Source organism: Alexandromys fortis, unplaced genomic scaffold (genome assembly GCF_014885135.2).
Source record: "Alexandromys fortis isolate MF-2015 unplaced genomic scaffold, M_Fortis_MF-2015_v1.1 scaffold_60, whole genome shotgun sequence".
In the NCBI taxonomy this organism is placed as follows: Eukaryota; Metazoa; Chordata; class Mammalia; order Rodentia; family Cricetidae; genus Alexandromys; species Alexandromys fortis.
The window spans coordinates 1,272,534-1,290,379 of record NW_026067946.1 but is presented as its reverse complement, the minus strand read 5'-3'; the positions used below and the strand labels follow the sequence as shown (position 1 = coordinate 1,290,379).

Here is a 17,846-nt window from a genome sequence, read left to right as displayed (position 1 = left end):
ATAGCCATGGCCTGCGTTGGACTGACCCTATGGCGGTCCACTAGAATCAGACCTTTCTGCTTCCCCGCTTGGCCTCTGAGCCCTAAGCCCGACTTTGGCATCCTAGGCTTTTCGTTCAGGAGCACATCACAGAAGACCTGCCATCCAGAAAACGTTGACAAACACAGGTCTCCCCCAAACAACTGCAGCAATGCCCTGAGCACACTCCTGTCCCCAAACTCCTGAGGAGGCCTGGGCCTGGGTTTAGAGTTTAACAGGGTTCTAGGCTTGGCTCTGACATGGTCTTTGCCACATTCTCTCAGGACTGGAGAACCAGACTGAGCTTCCTTCATCTGACTCTGAAAGGCATTAGCGAAGGTGACCTGCTCTGTGCCTACTTCTCCAGGAAGTTTATGACGTGGTTTCGGAAGCAGTAGAGTGCAGATGTTATGAACTCCGTCCATTACACAGCAAGGACCTGAGCAAATGACCATTGTGTTGTGTCTGAACACATTCAAAAGTTTAATCCCCAGCAAAGTAGTGCTGAGAGGTGAGCCTTAGTGGGCTGTGTCCTAGAGGATGTGACATTATAATGGCCATGGGGGTGGGTTTCTTCAGGAATGGATTCAGGATACAAAGATGTCTGGTCCCTTTCCCATTTATAGTGACATTTTATTTATGATTTAATATAGCTTGCCCGAAGATCAGAAGGTGAGACAAAGCCACTAGAGGCCAAGCAATGGTGTCACACCCCTTTAATCTCAGGATTTGGGAGACACGGGCAGATGGATCTCCTAGTGAGTTCAAGGCCACCCTGGGCTACACAAGATCAATGCAGAAAGAGATCCAGATGGTGGTGGTAGATCACCCCTTTAATCCCAGTATTAGGGAGTCACACACCTTTAATCCCAGCACTAAAGAGGAATATGAAATGGAAGGAGACAGAGGATCAGAGCTCAGTCTGCAGTCGCCCAGCCTTGGTAGAGGCAAGACTTCTCTAGTGGCTTGACTGTTTTGCTTTTCTGATCTTCATCTTGAACCCCATCTTGAACTTTGTGCTACACCCTGCTCTCTTCAGAGGATGTTTTCCACCATGTAACAATGGAGCCAGAAGGTTCTCAGAAGATACACTCTGGCCACGGAGGATTTCCCAGGCTCAGTAAGTACAGGCCAAATAATCTTATTTAGAAACTTCCTAGCAAGCTGGGTGGTGATGGTACATACCCTAAATCCCAGCTCTTAGGAGGCAGAGGCAGGTGGAACTCTGTGACTTCAAGGCCAGTCTGGGCTACAGAGCGAATTACAGAACAGACTCCAAAGCTACAAAAAGAAACCCTATTTCAACCTCCCCCAACCCCCCCCCCCCAAAAAAAAACTACCTTAGCTGGTGGCGTTGTATCAGCAACATTAATCAGACTAAGGCACTTTTGGGGTTTTACTTTAATCTATGGGACAGATTACTGTTTTACTTTAATCTATGGGGACATTTTGTAATCTAAAATGCTTATGAGATTTAAACAAGCAGTTTCTAACGTTACCTACCAGTTACGGCATTCTGTAAGACATAGCAGTATTCCTGCGCTCTTACCTAGGCTAAATGAAAATTCTGTCAATATTGTAGACACAACGGCCCACCCGTGTTTGAGCCCTGGAATCTTGGGCATGTTAGGGCATGGTAGAGGGGAATAGAGTTTGTAGATAGGAGTCAGTAAGGGCACTTGAGTTTGATCCTGAGGCCCACGGTGGAAGAAGAAAACTGACTCCCAAAAGTTGTCCTCTGGCCTCCGTACATGCTCTGTGACACGATTCTGATTCCTTCCTTTTTCTGACTGGAAGATTACCCATCAGTGGTGGTTGTGGGGCTGGGGCTGGGGTGTCTTTTAAAGCTATAGGGTGGTGAAGCTACCTGGTTTTCCAGAGCACAGTCTCTCGCAGAGGTGGCAGGCAGGCTCCACATGGCATGCCAAGTTCAGTCTGTTCCCTAGGACTGTCGACAGGGCTGTACCAAGGTCTCCCTCGCACTTACATGGACAGACAGTGCTGCTGGGATTGGCCATGTCCTCTGTGAAGTTAGGTGACCATTTCTGCACCACCTTACACCATGTCATCCTGGGTGAAAAGGCTTGACTATGGGTAGCCAAGTTTCAGTCCATAGTCAAAGCAGACCCTTTCCTGGGCTTGGAACTTGCATAGGCATGGGTGGTATCCATGCCCTATGCTCAGAAATATCTGGAAGACCCTCAACTTCCCGTTTCTCAATCTGAATCTAAATGGAGAACAAACCTCACCAAAATGCACGCTGTATCTGACAATCTTGTAAAGATTATTTTTGTAGATGAAATGAATGTCTCCAATGGAAAGCAAGTTCAAGTTCAAATCGGGCAAATCACTTAAGAATTGCCCATGTCCCCCACTTATCTACCTTCATGCTAGGAGACAATATATTGGAGGGCCAATGCAAAATAATATAGTAAATAAAATGAGTTGCAAACTGAATTCAGCCTCATGCATGTTTTAAAAAATTACACTATACTAATTATACTAACGATTGTGCAAGCGTTTAGACCAGGGCCTTCAGGATGGCTCAGTGAGTAAAGAAAGTTCAATCCCTGGGACCCATATGGTGAAAGAGAAAACCAACTCCCATGTAAGCTGTCCTCTGATCTTCATACATGTACTGTGCTCTGTGTGTGTATGTGAGCATGTCTGCAAACAATAATCTCCACACATGGACCGTGGGTATGTGTGTCTGCACATAATAAACAAATAATAAAATGTAACATGCTTTAAACAACAATTCTTGAGCCATATCCAATTCTCTTAGAAACACAGCCTGTACCAAACCTGTACAGTCTGAGCTACAGAGTAAACTCTACAGAGCAAAACAAGCCGTGGACTTGACCCAACTTTATTCACTAGCGAAACGACAACCTTCATTGTGTTTCTGTGGCGGCTCCTGGAGCCATTGATAGTTTTCTTATTTCGGTGGGCATGTATGTTCGTATGCACATGTGTGCGACCATGGGTGCACATGTGCACTTGAGGGGCTGAGGAAACAATCTCAGGGATTGGTCCAGCCTTCAATTTGGAAAGGTTTCTTTCTCATTCAAAGCAGCTGGGTGTAAGAGGCCTGTGAGCTGTGGTTTCTCCTCTCTGTTTCTGACCTTGCAGTTAGGAATTCTAGGATTACAAGTTAGTGCCATGGAGCGCCTACCCCCAGTTTTTTTTTTAATTACTAAAGTAACAAACAAGAAAGGACTTGGGAATCTACTGTGCAGCTGGGCCTGGACAGGAATTCTATATTCCCTCTGCTAGTCAGTGATGAAAGTTTGTTGGGAAGGTTGTTTCTATCTCATTCCGGGGAGTGTTGAACATCCCAGAACCCCGAGACCAGTTTTCCAAACAAAGCACTACCTGGTCCAAAATGTCAGCAGGGCTGAGCCTGAGACCCATCCCCCGATTTGCATATTATTTGTTTACAGAACTCAGAGATGATCCATGGCGCAGGCCTGGCTCAGGGTCAGCTCGTTGGGGCTTCGCTTGGCTTCCTCCCCCTCCCCCCAAGTGAACAGAAAGAAAACGGCGATTATGACTCAGAGGGCTGCAGGAAAAGGGAATGAAATGACCGTGGTTAGTGACACAAACAATCATAAATGGCTTTGCCTGTCTTGTTTCTTTTTCAGAGTCAGAGCGGGACTGGCCTGGCCAGTAATTACCATTAAACGGCTATTTCATCCTGTCTCAATCAGCTCTATTCATTCAGGTCATCCCCGGAGCCTTGGGCTGCAACCGCGGTAAGTCGGGGTCAGAGCCAGTGTGAATGGAAAAGGCCAGCCTTTTCACTCGGCATGTGTTAATGACCTGGGCCCAACATCAATGGCAAGTTTCCATGAAAACGCCATCTGAGAATCTCACGGAGAAATAAATGGCTCTGTATAGAGCCTATTGCCTTGTTTTTAATATCTGGCATTCCCTGGGACCTCAGCTGTAAACAGCCCCTCATTCGCTTTTGTCCAGGAAGTTCATTTGCACTCTGCCAGCACTGCAGGCTTTTTGCATATGTTCAGGACAAGCTGATATGAGCAGGCCTGGAATGAATAATGTTTAGTAAAATCAATAAACCCTATTATTAGTCACTAAGGGGACTGATTTTATGTCTATAAAAGTAAAACAATTAGAAGCGTATTAATGGCAGATTCATCATAGTAATATAATGGAGCCAAGTATGCTTGTCTTTGGGGAATCTTTAATTTACCATTCGGTGCTGAATATAGACTCAGCCAGAGAAATGGCACACACAATGTCAACGAGCTCTGGCCCTTGGCAATTCATGCCCTGCGTGAAGACACCAATGGTGACCGTAACGGGGACAAACACAATTTCATTTTGCGAACACTGCAAAGCAGTCAGGAATAACATTCCAGGCAAAGCCTAGGGCAGAGGGAGGCTATTCAGATGGCCTTGTGTCTTTGGTCACGCATCCCTCCATAGACTTAAGCACGGTCTCATACACCTATTTGTAATCTCTTTAGCCACCTAAGTAGGAGCGATCAGAAGCCCGATAAATAGACACGCACGACTTTACAACTCAGGAGAAGACTGACTCCCTTCATAGTATTTGGAAAATAATTGCAGAGCACTCAAAGTTGAGAAACCGTCAAGCATGCCTGATATCTCCCAGCCCTCAACAGGAACATGCTGCTTTAGCTGGGGAGGATAAAAGCCGACCTGCATTTTGTTCTAGTGTTTTGGCAGTTACAAGGCTGGTCAGGAACTGGAGTCGCAGGAAAGCCACCAACAGACAGACTAGAAAGCAACTGTTTGAACAGAGGAAACATACTCGCTTTTAACTGTAGAAGATGGCGCCAAGTCTTTAAGGAATAAAATAGTCTGGTGGCTTGCAGACACAAGAACTGCGTGAATCAAAGGCCAAAGAAAAATCATCTGAAAACTGCGTGAGTGATCTCCTTCTCCTCAACACGGGTTAGACTTGGGAGCAAATGACACTCAAGGTATCTTTGCCAAAGGACGGCAAGTCTTGCTCTGCAGTGACCGTAATCTGTTTGTGAAGAAATAATCAAGCCAAAGGAATATACCCAGACAAGTTCTGTCCATTCCAGCACTTCTTAGTGAACCAACTGGTAGAACCGTACTTAGAAAGTCCCAGAAACTCGTGATTGCAATGAGTTACGCCAAGCTCAAAGGCTCGGGTATGTAGCTCAGTGACAGAGCGCTTGCCTGGTGTGCATGGTGTCCTGGGTTTGAGCCCCAGCACCAGGAAAAAGAAAAAAAAAAATCAACCAATCCAAAGACGAAGTAAATTCGCAAAGGCAGATTTCTGCTCTGGCTTTTCCATCTCTGTAGCTTCTCTCCCACAAGTTTGCAGGAACCGCCTTTTCGTCAGTTAATCAGGCTACAAATGCCCACACGTGCTCAGCTTCCTTCACTTTTTTTTTCATAGCAATTATCAGACAACCTATCATGACCAAATATCTTATATTTATATTCCAGAAAATGCAAGCTCTCTGAGCATGGGGATTGCTGTCTGTTTTGTTCACTGCAGTCTCTCCCAGCTTAGGATGGTACAGGTGGCTCATGAGATGGGAAGCAGAGGCGGGGAGAACAGGTGTAATTTGATATGAAATACCCTTATGTCACTCCAGTGACAACCAGCTGACGTTTTATATGTTCTATCCACTGTCCACATGTCACGAGACTTACATGTTTACTCCAGGCATGGTGTTACATGCCTTTAATATGAGCATCTGAGAGGAGGCAGAGACAGGGCATGCCCTTAATGCCAGTACTTGGGAGGCAGAGGCAGGCAGATGGATCTCTGTAAGTTCAAGGCCTGCCTGGTCTACAGAGTGAGTTCCAGGACAGTCAAGGCTACACAAAGAAACCCTGTCTTGAAAACAAACAACAACAACAAAAGAGAGAAAGCAAAAACAAACAAACAAAAAATAAAAAAAGATTCGCATGTTTGGCATACTATTACACCTGTGTCTATCAATTTGGGGTGCTATGTGCCCATGCCTAGACCAAATGCCCTGTACTTATGCACATATTCACAGAATGGTGTTCAGCTGTTATACCTGTGTATCATGTATGAAGAGGTGTATTGTTGTCTGGGTATCATGTATGAAGAGGTGGTATCTGTGTACAGTTGCCTTATGCATTCACAGTATGAAGAGCTGGTGTCTGTATGTTGTTGCCCTGTGTTAGGTATGAAGAATTGGTATCTGCACATTGTTATTTTACATATTCGTAGTATGAAGAGCTTCTTCTCTGAAAGTTAAACTCCCTTCCAGCCAACGAGAAGTAACATCAGACACACAAGAAACCATTATTTTAAAAAAAACAAAACAAAACCTTTTTTAATTCTGATTGCCAAATTATTTAAGGCAGGTATAAAAAAGGAAAGCATTCAATATACATTTTACATAAAATAAACTAGATTACAGCATAAAACAAGTAACCAGGCAATGGCGTTAAAGTCCTTCTTTTCTAAAACTGGATAATTGTAAACATTAAAGAAAAGGAAAAAAAAAAAAAAGAGCGCAGGGCTATTCAAGTACTAGAGCGATCACAGATGTTTCTGGTAGGTGTGCAGGCTATTGGGTTATCTGCCATTCAAGATGATCAAAAAATGATGCCTTGTTATTCACAGATGCTCATTATTTCCCCATCTTAATTTTTACATTATATATACAACACAGTTTTTGTGGCTCTGGCAACCCCATGCCTTCCAAAAGTATTTATTTCCACAATAAACAAGTACAAACAGTGACTACGGGAACATTTCACACTGATGCGTCTTTAACAGGAGCCACCAATTAGACATCTAAATTGTACCAAGTGTCACCATCACAGTTGTCCTTTCTGAGGGGCTTTATGGGAGAGAGATGAAGGATATGCAAGGTTCAGGCACACTGATACAGAACATTATTTATTTACAGTTTCAAAGGGAAAGAATGTAAGCAGCCTGTTGTGGCTAACACTTTCAACATGACAAATACATTTTTTTTAAAATTTCCTTTACTGAGTGGTTTGCAACTTGGCAGCAGACCCTGTGTGTGCGAGCCTGGTTACTGTTACAAAAAAGTAAAGAATATATATATGTATATATATATATATGTATATATACAGATATGTATACGTATATATATATATAAAACAGAAGTTTAATTACAGCAACATTTGTTACTCTGTGATAAAATCTGTAATTTACAAAATGAAATGACTGGTTTTTGCCTGCCATTAAGGCATTTCAAATTAACACCATGGAACTGATGTCTATATAAAGCGCTTCCCCATGTGATCCAGTCACATGACACCGGACACGGCCGATCCTGTTATTCTCTGTAAAAGAAAAGCACACCTTAGCATCAAGTTCTGGAAGAACAGTGACAGGGAAAGCTTAAAGACAGCGAGACTGGAAGGCTCCCTTCACAGTTAGTTCTATTTCTTTTGCGGAATTCCCAGGGAAATAAAACACAAAGTAATGCACTCCATCTTGGGAGAGTGTTAATTTTATTCTGGCAATCTTCTTTTGCATTTATTTTTCCTCCTTAGGACAGCTTGAATGTTAACTTAAAACACCAGGGAATAAATATAACCCTCAGCATTATAGGAGCTCATTTCTCCCTTGCAACTTTATTTTTAACTGTAATAAAATGAAGGGATTTGTGTCCTGGGATTTTATCATATAATACTGAGGCTAGAGCCTAGCATGCTAGTCAACTGCTACACCACTGAGTTACACCAGCCCCGTGAATACTGTTAACAAGTTGTAGGGATAACCTTTCCTTAACCTAAGGATGTTACTCTCATCTTAATATTAAAAAAAATTATCAATCATTTCCTTACTGATGTACATCACATTTATAGAATGAAGCCCATGGAATCTAAGTCCCATGGGAAGCATACTGCCATAACGTGTTCATTCATTACAGTAATATCAAGCGCAAAGCATCAAGTGTTTCATCCTCAAAGCCTATCTTTCCTTCCCTGCAACCGTTAGCATGTCTCTGCTGGAACACTAATTTCAGGTGTTGGGAATATTTACCTTCTCTGTGCAGGAAACATTCCTGATGCAGACGCCTGGGCGGCCACCTGCTGAGAGGCAACGAGGGCAGCAGAGGTCAAGCCTAGGGAGGGGGAAGGAAAGGCGGGAAAGGTAAGAGGGACACAGGCCCAGCGGTGATGGGCACAAAACCAGTAGCAGTGATTTGTCCCTTCCTTAAACGTCTATGTGAAATGGTTCACGTGGCTAGGGCAGACTACACGCCACTCAGGGCAGCCAATATCTATGCCTTTCCTGAACAAGTGGTGGGTTTCTGAGGATACAGCCCTTCCACCTTGCCGGCTCTGCGGCTCTGCCTGGCGCTGAGTGGTTCACACAGGTACCAGCTAATGACAAGCAGCAGAAGCCAGTGCAGCAGAGAAACAGCACGCCATTGTGTTTAGAAAACTTTTATAGTGGCTTCTATCACTGGAACATTTGCCCCGGTGACTTCAACATGATGGGTCCCAGAAAGTACGTGGGATAAATCAATTCAGAAAGACCTGCACTTTTCTGAGTCTAAATCAACTTAAGCAAAACAGTCCTAATCTCTAAGACAAAGGAAGCAGAGACCTGAATGGCTTCAAATAAAGAAGTATCTAAATCCCACGGAAATAGGCATGAGGGTTGTGCATGCTACTAATTCCCAAGGCAGAGGTCAAGGTAGACTCAGACCTTCCTGAACTAATGCTATAAAAAAAGAACAAGGGAAATGCTGTACAAGAAAAAAAAAACATTCTGCGGAAAACACAGTAAACAAAGGGAACAGGAAGATTTTTTTTCTCTGCTTCCATGGTTTTTATCTGGATATGTTTTCTTTATCCAGGGATAATCGGAGACATTACGGCAACATACAGAAACAACGAGACATTTATTCTGCTCACATATACCCATCTACGTCCGTGATTTCATTTTCCTTCCACGTTCTCCTCGCACTTTGGGATTTGGGAGATCTATCTATTCTGTCTGTCCGTCTACCATATCACTTATCTATGTGCGTTCTTTCAACATAAAGTAACAAATGAACACAGAAGCCCAATTCCTTTATACCCCCTAAATTTGGACACATTTTTTCAACATCGTCTTGCTAAGTATTTGCCCTGTGCTATCACTGAATTGCCCCCTACCCTGCAGAGATCCCATGTTGAGGTCCGGATTCCCATTTTCATTGCATTAGGACTCAAGAGCTTATGCAGAAGTAATGAAAATGAGGTCCTAGGGGCCGCATACTGATCTGATGGGCTTAAGTGTTCTTATAGGAACGGGTTCTAGAAGCCTTGCTTTCCTGCTATGCCCTGTGAAGAAGGAGTAGGAAGCCCCTCCCCCACACTACTAAGAAGGGCCTCACCAGAAATAGTGGAGCACAACCAGCAATAGGCTCTCCAGTATTGTGACCAAAATAGAGACGGCTACCGATGCCTTATGAGGTGACAGATGGGGCAGGTAAGATGTGATCACCTCATGTGTCGTAAACGTGCTCTCTGTCTTTCTCACGTTTAGTGCAAGTGTCCCATCAGTCAAGGGATGCCTTCTTCAAGCAGGTAAGAAGTATTAGTACTGGCCATGCTGGTTACTTGCATGGGAAAAAGAACTGGATATATCAGAATAAATGACTTCACCAGAGTCACCTACCATGACTCCTTTCTCTCTATAATTTCCCCAAAGAAATTATGTTTTGATTTTTTTTTTTTAATTTGGGACCCCAGATACTGGCTGGCTGCCACCCTCAGTTGGCAAAATAACATCTCCCAGTAACACTTATTAAGTGGTAGCCACTTCAAGCCTCAATAGAACACAAACGACTTTAGGTGAGTCTCTCAGGAATACTAGGAAATAAGTGTTAGGAATCATCCCCACAGCTACTGTTAGTCAAAAGTTTAATATTGCCATTTTAAGTTAGTGACAAGAAGTCACAGCAACTGCTTGCCCAATCAGAAGGGCACCGATGTGATGAGCTGCTGACCTTGAAAAGGGTCATATTGACCAGGGATGAGAGGGTAGCCCATGCCAACATGGGTGTGGTGGTGGGTGTGCAGGTGCCGCTGGCCAAAGGGGGAGTGGCGATCCCGGTCCCGCTCTGTCTCCCGTTCCCGCTCGGTGGAAGCTTTCTCCACAGGCTGAAAAGAGAAATAGGGCCTCCTTTAATTCACCGACATACAAACATTAGCAGTACCAAAGCGGCCTTCCTACGGTCATGATACTTCACAGGTCATCGAGTAAATACAGACTCAAAACCCTATGCCAATGGAAGACAGCTTCAAAGGACATGAACTTGTCTTAATAGAACTAGGCTCACAACAGAGAGCCTACCAAAGCAAGCTAAGCAGCACCAATGTTTTCTGCAAATATTTCCTAAAAATGACCTCAAGAGTCACTACTCAAAACTGCTGTTTAGACACTTGGTGTCTTTCAGAAACAATTTTTATATATGAATTTTTTTAAAAGGAGTTTTTGAGACTACTCTTAAAGGTTTTCTAATTATCCTTTTATTTATGTTTTGTGGAGGGAAATTATCAGTAAATTTTTCAAAAAAAATAATTAAAAAAAATTATAGGTACACTTTAGTTCCACAGCTCTGAAGGCAGAGGCAGGAGGATCCCTGTGAGTTTGAGGACAGCCTGATCTACAATGTGGGTTCCGGGACAGCCAGGGCTACACAGAGAAATCCTGTCTCAAAGCAAACAAACAAACAAACAAAAGCATCCATTGTGCTCCTACAGAAATACACACCCAAAGTCAAATTCACACAATATACAGCACACATATTTTAATCCCTTTATACTTCTCCTTCCTGGATGTAGTCATGAGCCACGCGGCTGTGACGCAGCTAGCCTGCATGAATGTTATGAAGGAAGTTGGCATACTAAAAATATTAAGACTTGTTTTCTTGTCATTGTTTCCTCAACAGTGCAGGGTAAGAACTTTTACACAGCGCTTTCCTTGTAGTAGATGCTTGGAGCTAATCGGGAAATAACTGAAAATACAAGGATGAAGGTAGGCTTATAGTCAAATACTGTTTTATAAAGGGGGATGGGGTAGCCCAAGAGGTTCAGGAACTACTCCCCTGTACTTTCAGGGTGGGCGGACTTGACAGGAAACCACAGTCCTGCCCACATTCCAGATTCTTCATTTCTGAGAAGTCACCCGAAATGGCAGCTCTTCCTCATTGGAGAAGGTTAAGGATTGTGTCTCTTTAGACCCCTCCTCCCCTTCCTTGCGCTAGGCTCCCTCACTGGAACAAAGCCTGTATGTACTGAACGGTGGAATCACAAAACAAGGACCATGCATGGGTCACCCGCTTTAGCTTCTCTGTAGCGGTTGTATTCAAACTGTAAGCACGACTTTAATTTTAATCGGTCTCTTTAAACACAGCATTTAGGACCAGCAGTTGTCATTTTGCTGTCTCTTTCACAAAGACAGTTTTTGGATTGCTTCTGTCAAATGAGAGGGACAGGGCAATGCATCAAGGCCACTGGGCGGGCAGCAGAAGCAGCCTTATTCCCCAGCCAAGTGACTCTGGCTTGCATGAGAATCCCCGGACTCAAATGAATGTCTGGATAAAATCAGCTGCCATGGTGTGTCATGGACCCTCAGCACTGCTCCCCATGTGCAGAGTTCTGACTATGAATATGGACCAAAGGGAACACCCAGGTCAATAGAAGGATCTGAAACCTCAGGTTGGGTGACCAGCACAGGGGACGGGATGACATCTGTCTGGTCACCTTTATCTATGTCCATACTTAGACACATGAGGAGCTAGGCAGACTATCTAGATTGGGTTTCTTTTCCCATCAGCCACTGTCACGTAATTGTGGGCTACATTTGCTACTGTCTTAACAGGAAGCAAGTCTTCTAATTTGAACAAGAAAACTTCGATTTTTGAAAGGTGCTTCTGAGGAAAACGTTTGTTTGTTTGTTTTTAATTTGTATCTTTGCTGTTTGTTTTTCAGGCTAGAAATGTTTACCCGGGCACATGATAGGTAAGAGCTCTACCACTGACCTACAACCCCCACCCTTAGGAAAACATTTTGCAAAAGCTCAATTTGTCTAATAGGCCAACAGTCAGTGGCCTTTGAGTCACAAGGACACTATAAAACAGTCCTCCGGCATTTCCGTTCCTAATGTTTTAACCACAAACATTTTACACGAGAAGTCACTATAAACTTAAATATCAACCTTACACACCTCCTCCTGGGTAAGCAGAGAACACCACACTTTTGCAGCAGAAAAGCTCCCAGCTCCCACAAAGGCTGCAGTGACATTTTCCCCTCCTGTGTGACCACATCTTATATTTCAACATTCCATTCTTTATGTATCGGAATAGAACAGCATCCTGAAATCCCAGCTGGGTTCCTAAACCATTTCTCTTTCAAGACTGTTCTGTTGCTTGTCCCCCCTGTCCCCCCCCAACATGGCCTTTTAACTACCAACAAAAGGAGGCTTACAGCAGGGGACTTGCTGCGGTATTGGTTGGCATGATGTTGGAGCAGGTCCAGGGCTTTGGCTTCACTGGCTGTTTTTGTGTTGATGCTGGGGCTGGTATTGACTTTCTCTGCCTCCTCTCTCCCAGACATCTTCCCATAAACAGGATAATGAAATCCTGGAGAGAGATAGGCCCCTGTAGATAAACAGCAAATGACACATCATGTTACAGGCTACATCTTAAGAAAAAAAAAATCAGTTCAATTACGTGAATTTTGGGTCCGAGTCAGACATCTTAAAATAAAGGGTCACATTAAGAACGGGCTACATCATTGTTTATCTGTGTCTAGGTTCCCCGATTTTCTTCTCTGGTTAATTCATCCTGATGAACGGAGGATATAAACAGAATTGAGCTTACAGCTACTTCATCCATTTATGTGTCCGCTTAAGTGAAAGAAACAGTAACCATAATGATTATGACAGTAAGTGCTTAGAATATTTCCACAGGCAATAAAGTATCTGTCAGTCTAAACGTCTCCAGTAAGCCATCAGGAACCAGGGAAGCTAGAGCCCGAGGACTCCTGACATTTCATTACAAAATATAAAAATCTCACATTAAATCAGTTTCATCTTGGGGACTTTAAGTAGCATTAAAAAACAAGCAAAACAAATGTCATTCCCAAAAGCCTCTAATTTATCTTCAGTTGTTAATAGCTATCATTTGAACACAGCCTCTTCCCTCCAATGTCGTTAGAACCCACAACACGTACCAGGGTAACTGTGCATTAAGACAGGAGAAACAGCCCGGTATGCAGGGTGGCTGGGGTCATACATCTGCGGGTAAGGATAAGCATGCAAGTACTGTATGTACGACTGATGCTGACTCATGGGTGAGGACACAGCCACTCTTGTCCCCCGAGAGTCCTTCCAGTTCACTGGAGTCTTTCGATCATCAGTCTTCAGCTTGCTTTCCTCCACTGACTGAGAGTCAGGGCGCTTGGCCTCCTTGGGCTCCTCTTTGATGTTCGTTAAAGACACAGGAAGGCCTGGGACGCCACTCTCTTTGTTAGGCGTCTTCCTTGGACTGTCCTCTTTCAATTTCTTTTCTCTGTCAAGTTCTTCTGGCTTTTGTTGATCTAGATACTTGGGCTGGTACACATAATGATGCCATGTCCTTGCATCTGGATCCTGGTTTTAAAATAAAGACCTGCCTTAAAATCTCATTGATTAGAAAGCAAACACATTCATCGACACGACAGCGCTACTTACTATTATTTCACACTGGGTTAACATGCTGTTCCTCCTATTCTGATAAAGTAATAGTGCCTGAGGTAGGCTTCATCATCAATCCTTGTACCACAGGCTAAACAGAATGCTTTGAAAGTTCAGCCAACATCAAGGGGGCACACGGCAGCTGGGCTGAAAAGCTGGAACCTTAAATAATATCCTCAGACGCATTTAATTTCATCTTTGCTTTCCTTTTCCTATCTCACGCAGGTAAAGGGGATTTCAAAAACTCTACCTCGTAGGAAATTTAAGCAATTGCTACAGCTGTTAACACCAATTAGAAGGAAAAGCAAAAAAACTCTTGGTGTCCTAACACATTTTCTTCACTGACTACAGCTGAGGCTTGTTAAGCTGCCTTATTTCTCATTAATATGCTAACATTTTAGAACCAAAAATGTCAAGTTAATGGCACGTATTATGACTTATTTATTAGAAGACAAACCCAATGATAAGCCCTCCCAGACTGTCTTGTTCTACTGCAACCCTGGGAAACAAGAGCCTGATTTCGAGCTCTGAAGATCCATATGGCCTTGCTGACTCTGCACGTTCACGGCCTTAAACCCCCTGGAGGTTCAAGTCTCGAATGAGAATTTCAAGTGGGTCCTCGTCCCAGCTCTGGCGGGAAACGTACAGAGCAGTAAGTACTCTTGTTCTGACTCACTAGGGGGGCAAGCACAGGGAGGTAAGTTGGGGTGCTGGTCCCGGGGAATACCAGAATTAATGATCCCAGGGCAGCAGTGAGTCGGGGAGACTGAGCTGCATATGTATGGTTTCATGCTGACTGCACTTCACGTGTTCTCAGGGTGGCTGGAGGAATGGCTGAGACCCATCACCTGCAGCTCCTGACCCCTTGCAAACCCGCAGCACAAGAGTGTTCTACTTTGGGTTCTAAACAGAACATAAAACAGAAATCCTGGCATCTGAGACCTTTTGCCAGAGACATCTGGTGCCCACAGTTCACTAAGTGGCGAAGCAGGAGCTCAGTGCCCTGGGTTTAGAAATCTTAGAAGGCACTGACAGAAACTTGGTAAATAAAAAGAACGAGTGCTTTAGTGGAGGGATCTAAAATCTCAGAGCTCGAGAGACGTCAGAGGCCCTTTAGTGAAACGCCTTCACCTTAAGCTCATGAAGAAATTACCTCAGAGTTACAGACTTAGGAAACCCACACAGGGCGCATGCCCAGAGTTCCTCTCCACACTAAGTCAGATAAACAGCGGTTCCTGTACATTTTAGAGTTGTACAGGAACTCCCAGGGGTATTTTTTCAAGAGAGGAGGAACAAACTCTGATGATCGCTTCCTCCCAATGAAAAATGCCTCGCAAGATCAAGCCCAACATATGTGCACAACTCAGACTGCTCCCTGTCTGTTGGGGCCACACTCCACAATCTTACTTGTTTAAATCTCGAGGTTGGGTCTACACCTGTCTGCTTCATAGAGTCCATGACAGACTTCATTTCTACAGCCTCCTTAATAAGCTGGTGGTTTTCCATCTGCTTAGCTTTGAAGCTGTCGGCCTGAAGCTGCTGCTGGTGACTGGAGAGAAGCTGTGATTTACCTGTCTCCTCAGTTTTATTAGGCACTGTTGGCCCTAGTTTAGAATGGTTTTTGTTAGGCTCCGGAGTAGAGGGAGCTTTTGAGATTGTGGCCGATGGCATGTTTTTCTGTTTACTGTCTTCCTTGCCCAGTTCTTTCAAGGGGAGCTCAGCCTTTCTTTCACAGTCTCCTCTCCCACTCTGGGCCATTTTCTGCTCGGCCAGCCTCTGGTCCTCATAGTACTTCTCATACTGCTGTCTGTAGGCGGGGCTGGTGGCCATCAGCGATTTCTGGTCCATATAGAGCCCATAGGCATACTGGCCATAATAAAGTGACTGAGCCAGGGCAGGGTGTCTTTGTGTGATGACTGACTGGTGCTGAGGCTGTAGGGATGTAGAATTATGGTCCACTTTCTTGGAATCTAACTGCTCTGCCTTGTCTTTCTTCTCGGCATCTTCCTCCGACTCCTTCTTGATCTTCATGCCCTGCGTGTTCCCACCATTCCCAGCTGTGGGGGCACCAACTTGTCCTGGGTGCATGTAACTTGGAGAATAATAAGACTCATAGCCGTGGTAATAGGGAGAGTGGGACTCTTTCAGCTGAGATGATTGCGCTGAAGTTGAAGGATGCCCTTTCACGACCCCGTCTTTATTAGAAATGATATCTGATGGGGAACTGGCCTTTGACCTCATACCCTCCGACCTGCTGTCAGAACCACCATCATCTGCAGCATCTGATATATCCGAATAGGCTGGGCTGCTGGTCTTGGCTGCTGAGCTCTCAGCCCCGTTCTGTGTCAACACATGCAGGGGGACCATGGGTGCCTGCCCGTTCACCAGGGTGCTGCATTCCATCCGGGAGGCACTCCCAATAGAAGGGCTGGGAGCGTTGTCCGTGAATGTGTAAACCTTATCGGCCTCAGCTTTGATGCTGGCCATGCGGCTCTCCTGAGACTCGGACAATCCATTCGCCAGCCCTTCACTCTTACTGAGATGGTCCTTTAAGAAATGCCCCGTCAAATCCTTGCCAGCCACCTTGGCATCCTCCAGCTTCCCCAGCTTAGCATCCATTTTGGGACCCCCAGTCTCTTTTCCTTCTTTGTCCTTTAGCTTCCGCTTCTCCTTTTTCTTTTTGTCTTTGAGTGACACCAGAGCTGGGTTCACGGTGATGGGCTCCCCCATAATTGTGGGCTTTGGTTGAATAGGCTTCAATGGAGGGCTCTTTGGTGTAGCCTGGACCACAGTGGTCGTGAGGGAGGGCAGTCCAGGTATGGTCCCCGTGGTGGTGGATGTGAAGGCAGCGGTGGGGATAGCAATCAGCTGTGGGGGTGTAGGGGCTGGAGCAGGGGCGATGGGCCGGGCACTTTTCAGTTTAGAGAGGTTTTTGTCCACTTTGCAATTGTTTGCTTTTTTGCCCTTTTCTTTGTCCCCCAAACCTTTTTTGTCAATCAGTCCTTCAGCTTCCAGTTTGGGCATTTCGGCAGCTAAGCTGTTGTCTGCTGCTGCACAGCCGTCCAAGGCGGCTGCCATGTTGGAGATGACTGGAAGGTTGCTCAGTTCACTGTTAAGGCCCTTCTTCTTGCCAGAATTCTTCCCGGTTTTCGAACCTATGACAGAACCGGGGCCATTGCTCATGAGTTCTCTCTTTCCTTTGGGGGTCCCAGGGGGGTTCCCAGTCCCGGGTGATGCAGGTGCCTTCACTTGGTCATATGATGACACACCTGTGCTTGGCTCATTGCACTCGAGGGCCACGTTACTCAAGGCTTCCTCACAGTCCGAGATCTTGTCCTCACTATCGGGCTCGAACTCCAGCTTGTTCTCTGGGTCCAGGTGCGCATGTGCCTGGTGGTACCTAAGGCCATTTATGTGCTTGTACTTTTTGTTGCAGTTTGGGTGGGGGCAATCGATTAACACTGGAGAGGAGCAGCCTTGGTCCAAAAATGTCGTCTCTGGTTTCCCTTGAGGGGTGGTAGGGGTGCTTCTGGAATTGGTGCGGACCCGTTTCCCGGGTTTACTGTCCTCGGAGCTGGAGTTCAGATCCAGCTCCATCGGGGGCTTGTTCTTCCTTTTGTTGGTGGATGAAGGGCTGGCTTTGATGTCCTCTGCAGCACAGTTTGGGGGGGTCCTCCGTCCACTGGCGTTGAGGCTGCCACGCCTCCCTTTCCCATTGGCCCCCCCTCTGTTCTTGCTCTGCAGCCCTCTGGACTCCGTGAAGCTGACCTCGGAGCCGGGGGCGGCCGCGGCAGACCTTGCTCTCTTCCCTCTGCCCCGGCCCCCTCGCATCTCCAGGTCACTTGTCGGTGATTCACAAAACCTAGGGAAGCAAGGAATGGGTGTCACAGTGAGCATCTCCAAAAGAGCCAGGGGAGATCACAGGGACACAAGCTAGCACAGAGCACCCGCCACCTTGCCATTTCGAGGGCGGGGTGCAGCCAAGGGAAGGACATTCTATTTTTGCACAGGTTCATCGGCTCAAGACCAGGCTACCAAATGCATTATATCCACCCACGGAGAATCAAAGGGGAGCAGCTCAAAGAGCTGGCTTTCAATCAGTTCCAAT

The 17,846-nt window shown here is 45.3% G+C and overlaps 1 protein-coding gene across 4 annotated transcripts in view; it reads right to left on the bottom strand.

The window, feature by feature from the left end:
- Window positions 1-6,325: 6,325 nt before the first annotated feature.
- Znf608 (zinc finger protein 608) overlaps window positions 6,326-17,846 on the bottom strand; it is a 109,118-nt gene continuing 97,597 nt past the window's right edge. For 3 of the 4 annotated variants that reach the window (XM_050149276.1, XM_050149278.1, XM_050149277.1), the window contains 6 exons: window positions 15,146-17,600; window positions 13,237-13,654; window positions 12,490-12,662; window positions 10,008-10,161; window positions 8,048-8,129; window positions 6,326-7,341 (listed from right to left, as the gene is read on the bottom strand). In XM_050149276.1, coding sequence (XP_050005233.1) covers window positions 7,335-7,341; window positions 8,048-8,129; window positions 10,008-10,161; window positions 12,490-12,662; window positions 13,237-13,654; window positions 15,146-17,600 — 3,289 coding nt within the window. In that variant the 3' untranslated portion in view covers window positions 6,326-7,334. Of the gene's footprint in view, window positions 7,342-8,043; window positions 8,130-10,007; window positions 10,162-12,489; window positions 12,663-13,236; window positions 13,655-15,145; window positions 17,601-17,846 lie in introns of those variants that run through there. The other variant, XM_050149279.1, reaches the window with a different exon arrangement.